This window comes from Pteropus vampyrus, unplaced genomic scaffold (assembly GCF_000151845.1).
Source record: "Pteropus vampyrus isolate Shadow unplaced genomic scaffold, Pvam_2.0 Scaffold336, whole genome shotgun sequence".
In the NCBI taxonomy this organism is placed as follows: domain Eukaryota; kingdom Metazoa; phylum Chordata; class Mammalia; order Chiroptera; family Pteropodidae; genus Pteropus; species Pteropus vampyrus.
The window spans coordinates 657046-669076 of NW_011889117.1; the positions used below are offsets into that span (position 1 = coordinate 657046).

General features: G+C 40.2%; 1 protein-coding gene across 1 annotated transcript in view; it reads right to left on the reverse strand.

Moving 5' to 3' along the window:
• The window catches only part of CDK5RAP1 (CDK5 regulatory subunit associated protein 1), a 29358-nt gene extending 21095 nt beyond the window's left edge, over nt 1-8263 (reverse strand). Inside the window, exons 1-5 of the mRNA XM_023522231.1 lie at nt 8110-8263; nt 5243-5573; nt 3429-3532; nt 2895-2929; nt 1733-1841 (exon numbers count right to left, since the gene is read on the reverse strand). Of these exons, the coding sequence (XP_023377999.1) occupies nt 1733-1841; nt 2895-2929; nt 3429-3532; nt 5243-5552 (558 nt within the window). The 5' untranslated portion in view covers nt 5553-5573; nt 8110-8263. The remainder of the gene's footprint in view (nt 1-1732; nt 1842-2894; nt 2930-3428; nt 3533-5242; nt 5574-8109) is intronic.
• Nucleotides 8264-12031: the final 3768 nt, after the last annotated feature.

A 12031-nucleotide genomic window follows, 5' to 3' on the forward strand; every position in this document is an offset into this window, starting at 1 on the left:
AATAGTTTAGCATCATCCCTTAAATTAGCCCAACACTTCCAAAGCACTGGAACCTGCATCTTCCTATACAAGAAAACCACTGGAAAAGGGCTCAAGAGCAATTCAATTAAATGCCTAGAAAAAAATTAAACCACCATCCAAAAACCTTTTTACGTATGAACCACCTCTTTTCTCAATTGAAAATTACTTGCCACAAAATATATATATATTTTTTTTGCATCAGGAACTTATTTTTAAAAATAAAACTTACTTATACACAACTGTACTTATACTCTTTATCCCTCTTCTTGCCCAAAATACTTACTAAAACCTATAAGAAATGAGTTAACCATCCATGCTGGTATCTTCCATAACTTAAAAAAATGTTATTAGTAAAGCTATCAAATTAATAAAAAGTCCATTTTATTACAAACACTCTTTGAAAACATGTGTTTAAGAACTATTCTTGGTTATACATCCGTGTTCACAGCAGCATTTGTCACCACAGCCAAAAAGTGAAGCAACCTAAGTGTCCATCAATGGATGTGGTGTATATACATACAATGGAATATTATTCAGCCTTAAAAGGGAAAGAAATTCTGACACATTCTGCAATATAGATGAACCTTAAAGACACTATTCTAAGTGAAATAAGCCAGTCACGAAGGATAAATATTGTATGATTCCATTTATATGAGGTATCTAGAGTAGTCAAATTCATAGAGACAAAAAGTAGAATGGTGGTTGCCAGAGGCTAAGGTGAGGGGGCAAATGGCAAATTATTGTTTAATGGATAGAGATTCAGCTTGGGAAGATGAAAAAGTTCTGAAAACAGATGGTGGTGATGGTTGCACAACAATGTGAATGTACTTAATGGCACTGAACTGTACATTTTAAAAGAGTTAAAATGAAAGGGAGTTAAAATGGTAAATTTTATGTTACATATTTTACCATTAAAAAAACTCTTTTTGAGATTTCTCAAATTCCTAACCAACATACACCTAAGGACGTCTACAAAGAAAGAACTGAAATGCAACATTTCAGATAATCCTCCCATCTTCCTGTATCACTTAGTACATTAAACTGTGTAATAGGATATGCTCCAACTGTGTTTTCACCCATCACAAGAAGAATTAATTTAACTATTCTAAAATGGACACAGTCTGTTTTAAAGTTAAAAATATTAACTACATTCTGGAAACAAAAGGGTACAAAGTTATTTTTAAAATATGCTTCCCAGCTATCTAGATGAGAGCTGTTCAATGAAACTTTCCAAGATGATAGAAATGTTCTTAATCTGTAGTGTTCACGCTGGAAGCCACTAGTCGAGAGTGGCTCCTGAGCAGTCACTACATGGCTAGTGAGATTGAAGAAGTAAATTTTTAATATTATTTAAGCTTAATTAAACTGAAATAACCACATATGGCTACTAGCTACCATACTGGTCAGTGCAGATCTAAATCTTCACTTGGGCATGCTTCAGGAATCAGATTCCAAACTCTCCCCTATCCATAACTCTGTGCCTCCATAAGCTATATTAGATTTCTGGAAGGATAGACCACTTTTTGAACTATTACTTCAAGGCACTATGAAAAGCCTTTTATGAGTTTTATCTCATTTAATCCTATAGCTTCTGACATAAAGTACAGGATAAAGATTTCTTCACACACTGGGAATCCAGCCTCTAAGGAATACCCTAGCACATATAGCTACATGGAGCCCAGGTTTCAAAACGCACAAAATCTGCAAATTACCGGATACCTAGAATCCCAATCCTCAAAGGGACTCGGGAGCGGAGCCGTTTTGTCTTCAGGACTTTAAGCTGATGTAAACGATTCCAGATGGTCTGTTCAGCCTTCTCCCTATAGAGAGCAAAAGAGATAGACCTGAACCTGCAAATAAACTACAGAGCAATCTAAAAGAGTAGGACAATGGAAAGAAAATAAAAATAACCTTCAACCCTTTAAATGATTATCTACCCTTTTGGCTTAGGGAAGGTAGGTAGGGAGGTAACTGAAGAAGCACCACTTGTTATAATTCACCATTCCTAGAATGACGCCTTCCTGTACAACTCCAAGTCCCGACAATCCTTTAAGCCAAACTCAAAAGCAATCTACTTCATAAAGCCTTCCCAACTCTTTCCTTTGAACTATGCTATCACTTCATATTTTTCCCTGTATTTAGCAATTTATCCTTTTTATTGTTTGATTTTTTTATTTTTATTTTTTTACCTAGTGCTTTCCACCAAATGTTAGAGCTATTTGTCTGTCTGTCTTAGTTTCCATATCAGCCTAAGCCCCTTAAAGCCGGGCTCTGTGAAAGGTTCATTTCTGAATCTCCCAAAGCATCTATTTCAGTATCTTGTAGCAGAGACTCTCAAAAGAAAATGTTGAATGAATTGGTAGTATAGCCATCTGAGGAAACACTAACATTAGCATATCTTACACAGAAACTAAGTAAGAAACAGGGTATGTTCACCTATGATAAATGCCACCGATTTCTGTTCAAAAGAACTTGTCCCTCAGCCACTGACTACACCCTAATCCCTATAATGTGAACTACATCATAAAACATGTGCCATTAACTGCAAGAAAAACTTTAGGAAAAGTTGAGTGAGTCAGCACACTCTCAATTTCCTCATCTATAAATTGAGTTTGATGACAGCACCTATCTCTTAGAGTCATTGTGAGAATTTACTTACTTAATAAATGTACAGTGCTCAGCACATGACCTGACAAACTGTATATGCTCAGCAAATGTCAACCAGTTCTATCATTACTGTCTCTACTACTGTAAAACTGCAAATCCATTGGTTCATCCTCATAGATAGACCAGCCTGGCAATGTTAGCGCTGGTAGTGCCAGATATTATTATATATGATATATTCACTCTCTAAGTAAAGAACAAATTCTCACCTGATAGAACATGTGATGAGAAGGATAACATCAGCCTGAGTGGAAAGAAAGGGAAAAAAAGAAAATTATGATCTTTAAAATTAGCCTTGTAAAATAACTGCCCACAGCCCTTTCTTTTTTTATTCTGGAAAAACATACATACCATTTGCCATTTTAACCAATTTTAAGTGTACAGTTCAGTAGAATTAAATATATTCACACTGTTGTGCAACCATCACCACCATCAACCTTCCAGAACTATTTTATCTTCCCCAACTAAAACTCTGTACCCATTAAACACTAAGTCCCATTCTCTCCCTCCTTGCAGTCCATTTTTAACTTAGTTCCTTGCATGAAGGTGAGTACCACCATAAAAGTTTCAAAAATAACTGAAACAAATGTATACCTCAATCTCATTGACACACTTTACTCAAAGGAACTCACTCTCACCAGGCTGTACCCTGTTCCTAAAACTGCATCTAAGAACTGGCACAAATGTAGAGAGTCTCACCCAAACCCAGGAAACATGGGGAAATACATAGGAAATATGTATACCTCTTGGAGGTTATTTGTCCTTAGGTAGCCATTCTTCTGTAAGATGGACCAGGCTATCTCCGTGTCATTCACATTCATCTGGCAGCCATAGGTCTCAAGGTAGACTGCAACAAGAGGGGGATTTCATGGTAGGCAGATAAATAGGGACTAATGTCTCAAACAGTCTCCTTCTCAAATGCCCCAGAAACACTTGACACAACTGATTATCCACTAAGTCCCCTCATACCTTAATTCTAAGTCACCCTTAATTGCCAGATGTACTACCAAATTAATGAGAACCTTTTAGAATAAAAGAAATACTACATTCTATATATACATCAATTGTAAGCCATGTCATTTAAAATATGGGGAAAACATGCACCTAAGAATCAAGGAAATATGGTTATAAAAACCATTAGAAAAGGGAAGGCTAGCTAACAGCATTGATTATCAACATAGGAAAAAAATAAATTTAAATCCACATGTTACACTCCTCCTTCTCAAAATGAGGTCCTCCAGCCTCTGGAGGTAGCAGCAGTAGCCAGAGGGTACATAAAGCCACAAAATAAAAATAAGACAACTTCTTAGGGTAACTTCAAATATCTAAATGAAAGCAAGCAGGGTTATAATGACATAAAACACACTTTGCACCAAGTTTTAAGAACATCAATTTCACACTCGGGCAATTTAGTTAGCCTCTTCAAACTAAATTCCTATTTCAACCCCTGTCCCCATCAGCACACTTTAATTCAGAGACCCAAATAAATTCCAAATGGAGTTAAAAGTTGAATGACAAAGAATCATATGAAAACCAATAGAAAACAGCAGTAATTTTGAAAGAAAGAAAGGGAAGGAAAGGAGAGATGGGGAGGGAAAATCAGGATTTTTTTAAAAAACTTTCCTTGACTCAATTTCCTTGTCTAAAAAAAGAAAACACCAATATTTATGTCAGAGAGGGACTGAATGGAGCAACAAACTATAAAGAACTGCAAAATATCTATAAGGAGCCACAAGGTGTACATACTCCATGATTTACTAATTTAACTCGTAGTGATTCATTTTGGAAAAAAAAATTAAGAGAAACAATATCTACCTATCAATATCTATATCTATATCTCTATTCATAGAAAGAGAGATAGAAATACATAGAGATAGAGATGAGACACTTATAGTATTATTTATAGTATAAAAATTTTGAAACAACATAATGTCCAACTATAGGGGACAGGTTGGAAAACATGGTACAGCACAATGTGATATTTTGTACTAATTTTTAAAAATTTAATTATGAAGACTGTAGTATTTGGGAAAATGTTAAACAAACACAGCAACTTACAAATAATTTTCACCATATGATTGCAACCAAATCTTTAAGAATTATAAAAGAAATACTTTTTGAAACAGGGCAAAGGGGGAGAGGTCTGACTATCCCTAATGTCTCTTCAAACAAACATTTTTTTCAAGGCAGTTAACTGATTGCATAATGTTTCTAAGAAAACCTCTGCCTAAACATAAAGAGTGAATTTCTACAGCGCCAATTGTGAAAGCTGCCTTATAATTAAGACAAGCTAAAAATCAGACCAGAAATTATAGGGTTTCCAAAGGTAACCAAAGAGGACTCCCCAGGACTCTATCCTCCAGTTGCGTGTACCAATACTATAAGTTTCTTTATATTAATGTTACTTGGTAGAGTTTAAAGTTCTATAACTTAGCAGCCTTCCCACACTGTAACCCTCCAAAGCCAAGTATGTAATAAAATAACAGTTAAGAATCAGGCCATGGAAGCCGGAAAAAGAGCAAAGCAGAAAGCCAAAAGAAAGAAAAGTAAAACCAACCTTTTCTCTGCCTCCCTAAAAGTTCATCCACTGTGAGATATGGGGGTGGGTCTTCCACTTCTGGAGAAAGCAGCTTCTCTTGAGGAACTGAAGCACTCCTTAAAAAATGCTGAAAAGTCGGTCCGGTGGCCAGCCTTGAGCTGAAATCCTTCCGAACTCCATGCTCCTGTTGCCCCTCTGGGCTAGGACATGCAGTGCTGGGAAAACTGCTGTGTGTTCTGCAGGTCCTGAGCAGCAGACAGGACCCAGAGGCCAAGGGCACACACCTCAGACTCCTCTGCACTTGGAAGATACACTGTAAATGATGCATGGCACTAAAACAGCCCAAAGTCTGCAAAAGAATAACAGACATCACCAACATTTATTGAACACTATGTACAGGGCACTGCTCTAAGCACTTCAAGTGTATTAATACATTTAATCCTCAGAAAAAAAACAAGAAGATACTTTTAATAATATTATTATTATTATCCCTATTTCACAAATGAAAAAACTGAGACAATTTGCCCAACTTCACACAGTGGAGTTCCAGACATGAGATACAAATCCAGAAAGTCTGTTTTCAAAACAAAGGTGTGGTAGAGATGAGATGAGAAGCCCTGACAAAATAAACTAGCACTTGGTGCCAGTTCCAAAGGCTTTAAGTATATTAATCCATAAAATCTTCACAGCAATCCTAAGCAAAATAGGCAGTAGACACTATTATTATTCCATTCAGAGATGCGAAAATAGACACAGAGAAGCTGAGGAACTTATTAATCCCCAACAGCCAGTAAGCAGCAGAGCTGGCTTGGCTACCTTGCTACACTGACTCCCAATAGTATGAAAACCACTTAACTGTCTGAGGGCATCTTCCTTTGAGTTCATTCAAAAGTAAAGTATCTAACATGGAGTACAATATGTCCGGTCAGTGGCTCCTTCCACCATCCAAGAGTCTCAAATCAGTGTCTTCAAACTTCCCATCCATAGCTAGAGGGATGGAAAATGGCACAATCTTTGCAGAGGGAAATTTGCCACTTTCCATCAAAATTACAGACACAAAAACCCTTTGACCAAGCAGTTCCATTCCTAGGTATTTACCCTACTGATATACCCTTACATGTGCAAAATGACCTATGTATAAGGATATCTGTTGCAACAATGTTTCTAATAGCAAAGGAATGAATGAAATGTAAATATCATCAATAGGTGACTAGATAAATAAGTCATGGCACATCCATACAATGGAATAAGATGCAACTGTTAGAAAATTAGACTAAACCTATACATAACAGAAGCAAGGAAGCAAAGGGCTAGATACTACCTATAGTATGTTATATTGAATCTGTGGAGGAAGGCAGAAATATTAAGGTATAAATATTAAGAAATATTTGTAAGTGCTCACAACATCTCTAGAATGCATAGGAAACAGTGATTGCTTCCCAGGAAGAAACCTAGGTGATTCAAAGCACAAGAGATGGAGATATAATTTCCATCACATATTCTTAAGGGACCTCACATCTCTGGCCGGACTGCCTCACTCCAGCCACACCAGACATCTTTGTACTGATCTTCACTAGCTTTCTAGGCATTTTTACACGCTGTTCTCTCTGGCTGGTATATCTTTTCTCTATTGACTTGGCCAACTCCTATGCGACTTTTTAGGTCTATACTTCCTCCTGGAAGACTGTCTTGAACACCATTCCCAAAGTCTAGGTTGCAGTCCTGCTCTGGATTCTCAAAGCCTCCTTCTAATTCTCTACCACAAGAGTCATTAAAGTATGCTGTTACTTACTACTTACACTTTTGCCATTCCTCATAAGCTGGGAGGTCCCTGAAAGCAGGAAACAAATCTCATTCATATCTACATCCTGAGCATCTCCCATTCTAGTAACTGGCTCATGGCAGGTGCTGTACATGTAAAATGAGCAGATGTGGCCTGTTACCTCTCCACACTGATCACCTGCTGTATATGCTACTAGCACTTCAGATAGGAGCAATGCTAACCTACCTTCGAGTGTAAGAGAACAGCAGACTTTTAGTGTGAGCTTTAAAGTCACCCATTTCTGACCCCTGTGGGACCTTGGGTAAGTCAAATTCCTGCCACTGAGCCATCAATTCCACATCTGTAAAATAAGGATATAAATAGTACCTACCTACCCCCATCCCAGAGATGGGAGAATTAAAAACCAAATTGGCATTCAGTAAGTTTTCAGTAACTTCACATCCAGAGCCCACACCCCATCTCATGGTGGTTATAAGCAGTGTGGTTAAGACTCTAGAGTTAGACTCCGACCCAACTGCTCCCTAGCCAAGTACCTTTGGGCACCTAGGAGCTTCTAAAACTCTGTGATTTTCCATTTCTTCATTTATAAAATAGGGATAATAGTATCTACCTCCTGTTGGAAGGATGAAATATGATAGATAATACAAATAAAATGCGTTCATAGCACAATGTAGAGGCGTCTGTGGTAGAAGTCAGCAATAACCATGAGACAACAGCCTCATCTCAATATAAACATAAACACTAATGCATCCCATTTTATTGGGTGGTTTACAACTTTGTCAGTCGTGGCGCTAAAGGCGTCCCATGGATTACCGTATTTAACCCTCACAGTAACTCTGTGAGACAGGTTCTACTAACATCCCTAATTCACAGGTGATGACGCAAAGGCTCAGGGTTAAGAGCGGTGACTTGCCCAAGGTCACCGCGAGTAGGCAGAGGGGCTGGGGTGCGAACTCCGACAGTATGACTCAAGGGTCCGCACCGTGACCACCGCGCCATCCTCCCCTTGAACACCGTGCATTTCCGGGCCTCCGCCGCCCCTGCGCCCCCGGCGCGGGAATGGGCGGGTGCGCAGGCCACCTCTACCCGACGCGCCGCTCACCTCCCGCAGCCTGAGCGCCCAGCGTCCCGCAGCCGAAGCTCCTCCCAGCTCGCGCAGTTCCCCTCTCAGCTGGTGCGGTAACCCTCACAGCTGTCCGCAGCTGCGCGCGCGCACGCACACGAGCGACTTTTGTTTCGCTGCGACTTCCGCCCGGGTGGTTCCAACGGAAGTGCCTTCTCTATACGGTCCGGGTGGGTCCAGGCTCCCGACTTTGAAAAACCTTCACTGCCCCATGAACCATCCGGTACCCAGTAGCCATCCTGTGGCAACTGAGCCCTTGAAATGTGATGAGTGCGAGTTAAATGTGCTCTAAATGTGAAATACACTCTGGTTGTCGAAGAAACGATGCAAACTGTCTCATCAATAATCTTTATATTGATTATGTGTTAAAGTAATACTTGGGATATTTGGATTAAATAAATATTATTTAAATTAATTTCACCTGTTTCTTTTTACTTTTTTTTTTTTTTTTTTTTTACACGCCTACAGTACCAGGTCTTCCTAGGTTGTCTCCCATCCAAGTACTAACCAGGCGGGCACCTGCTTTCTTTTTACTTTTTAATGTGGCTACTGGGAAATTTTTAATTACATACTTGGCTCACATTCTATTTTGGGTAGACAGTGCTGTGCTCCAGGTTAAAGACCCAGATTTATATCTCCAGCCTGAACCCCGCCAGCTCCAGAAGTTACAGATTCAAGGTTCAGCTGCCTAAGGGACACCTCTCCTTGGGTGTCTAATGACCATCCCTTCTTAATACAGAATTCTTCATTTCCACACACACACACGTCCTCATCCAAAACTTGTTCCTGCCCAGTGTAACTCATCTCAGTAAATGACCCAAGCATCCTCCCAGTTGCACTAGGAGAAACCAGGAGTCATATTTGTTTCCTTTCCCTCAATCTCCATAGGCAATCTGTCAGTGAGTCCTGTGATCTATATAACTCCAAATGTCTCATTTTCCTATTCTTCTCGTGCTACAACTCTAGTGCAGGCCACCATCATCTTAGAAATGATTGCAATAGCCCACTAACTGTTCTCCTTGCGTCTGCCCTTGCCCTTGTCTCCTACAGACTATTTCCCACACAGAGCCTAAAAGAGTTTGTTTTGTCAACTCAGATCGCATCACTCCTCTGCTGAAAACACCCAGTGGCTTGCCATTACCTCTGCAATAAAATCTGGATTTCCTACTGTGTCCTACAACCTGCTTCTTAATAATCTGGCTTCTGCTTACTTGTACTTCTCTAACCACTTACTTACTTCTTACTAATTGCTTTTAGCATTTTCTCTCTAGTTGACTACACTGCAATTACATAATTTTATTTTACTCTTTTAATACCCCAGGCACATGTTTATCTCAGTCTTTGTAATTTCTATTCTCTTTCTGGAATGTTCCTCCAAATTGTTTCATGGCTGGCCCCTTCTCATCCTTCATGTCTCAGCTTAAATATTATATCTTCAGAGAGGCCCTTTGATCACCCCATATAAACTGTTCCCATCACTATTACATCATTTTCTTCACAATACTTGTCACTATGCAAAATGATAGCATTATTTTTTTAGTGGTCATTGCCTATTCCCAAACTTTTAGCTCCTTGAGAGCAGGGACACATTCTGTCTTGTCACTGCAATATCCCCAGGCTCATAGAATAACTTAATAATATTTTTTTGAATGAATAAATGATTGCTTTAAGTCTTTGTTTGGGTTCCCCAGAAGCAGGTCCTGAGACATGGATTTGAGAGCACGTAGGTGATCTCAGGAAACACTGAAAGCGTGCGTAGTCAGGGAATGAAACAGGGAAGGGGAGACAGCCAGCAAAAGATGTTATAAAGCCAGTTACCATGATGAGCATCTGTGTCTTAATTCTGTTGGGGAGCCCTGGGAAACAGTGTAAAACAGTATAAAACACAGACTTCAGGATTATTTCACCCAGGGAAGCTGTGATAGTCATATACTAGCAGTCATGGTGGAAATATGCTCATACATGTGTTATTCCTCAGTGCTTCAGCTCTGCCTGTGCACAGAGGTCTGTGGTTGGAAGAAAGCTCTCTGTCAATAAGATGCAGACACTGGCCACAGAACTGTGAATTAGTAAGGCTATGGGGACCCTGACAGCCCCTGCTGTGTCTCACCTCTTTGGCTCCTCCTAAGAACTCTATGGGGTTATTACTGGCCCATTTTACAGCCAAGAAAACTTAAAATACAAAAGACAGTCATGTGCTGAAGCTTACACAACTAGTGCATGGCAGAACTGGGATCCACTCACAGGAGAGTCTGATCCTAAAGCACTATTCTTACCACTTACTGACTAATTTAAGGTCAGACTAGTTGGCTTCCCACCAAGGCTTTGATGCTCACCATCATAGCCATGGCCAAATCAGTTACCCCTGCTGACTCCTAATTTCTTTGCCTATAAAGTGGCTGCTGTGTGGAAAATACACTGTGTTGGGGGCAGGAAGGCATGGATATAAATCAGGAGAGCATTTAGGAGACTGTGACAGTTGTCCAGACAGGAGTCCTGGACCTGTGTGATGTCTTGGGGCAATGATGATGATGGAAACAAACCCAGATTTCAGGAGTTCAAGCATACTGCAATAAAGTTCCCACTGTCTACTTAGATGACTGTTGGGTGCTAATTCAGTCAAATATACAAAGGCAAACCCAGGCCAAGAATTGTATTATGGTTCTTGTTTTTTACTGTGGTTCTCCAGATAACTTTGGGGGAATTATTAGCACCATGAAAGTACAAAATTTCAGAATTCCGGGAAAAGTCTTAGACTCTAGCAACAAGTTCTTGGACATTCTGAATTTTAAAGACTGCAGTTGTAGAAATATTCAGGTTTACTGTCCTAATTTGGCCATGGGGAAGCCCCATCATGATGTAGCACCGACATCTCAAGAGAAGTTATGTTGAGGGGGGAGCCTCCTAGCTACCACACTGAGAGAAGAAAATGCTCCTTCTCCTTCCTGATGAACTCCCAAGCACAGACCCTGTCCTTCAGGGATAGCAGTTCCCTGTTTCAGGTCCTACTTATTGTTTCACCATAGCCCTTCCCTCTTTATTCTCTGTCTTATTCTCCTAGAATCACAGGAGAGAGGAATTCTAGAGCTGAAAGGAAACCACTTTTAGGGCTGCCAATATGGGAGTCAGGGAGCAGTCAGGATTTGAACCCAGATCCCTCAGCCTCTTAGAACTGTGCTCTTCCAAATCTGGACCTTTCTCTAGCAGCCTCACAGGGAGGTGTCACCTTCTCCCTTTTTGGCCAAAGCAGGAGGCAGCAAGTCAGAGGATGTTAGACCTACCTTTTGCCAGTTCTGACTGCCTATGGGGCAAAGCTGGCAGCATGAGGGGTGTTCTCTGGTGCCTATTATACTGCCCCCACATACCTACCTATCTACACACACAGACACACACACACACACACACACACACTCACTCACTCACTCACTCACTCACTCAACAGCCATCCCCAAGATCCCTAATACCCTACCCCCTGGACATACCAGCCTACATGGGGGCCAGGGACTATATCCAACCACCACCCCCATTACTCATCATATTTCAGCCACAAAGGTCCACTTTCAGTTGCGGTGTTGTGGAGTTTTAGTAGTGTATTTTGGTCAATCAAGGTGATGAAAACAAATCCCAAGGTTCTAGAAGTTTGGGAACCCCATATTCCATCCCACCTTGGGATCTGTCACCTGGGATACTATTACCCCTTTCACCTAAAGCTCCTACTCATTGACAATTGTCATTGCTCCAGAGCAATTATTCCTTTCATCCTCCTTCCACACTGATATCAGGCTCAACCACATGACTTGTTTTGGCCAACAGAATGAGAGCAGACTTAATGCAGACAGAGGATATAAATGTGCTTGTGCAGTTTGTTTGTCTTTGAACTCTAGTGACTTGCCATGAAAAG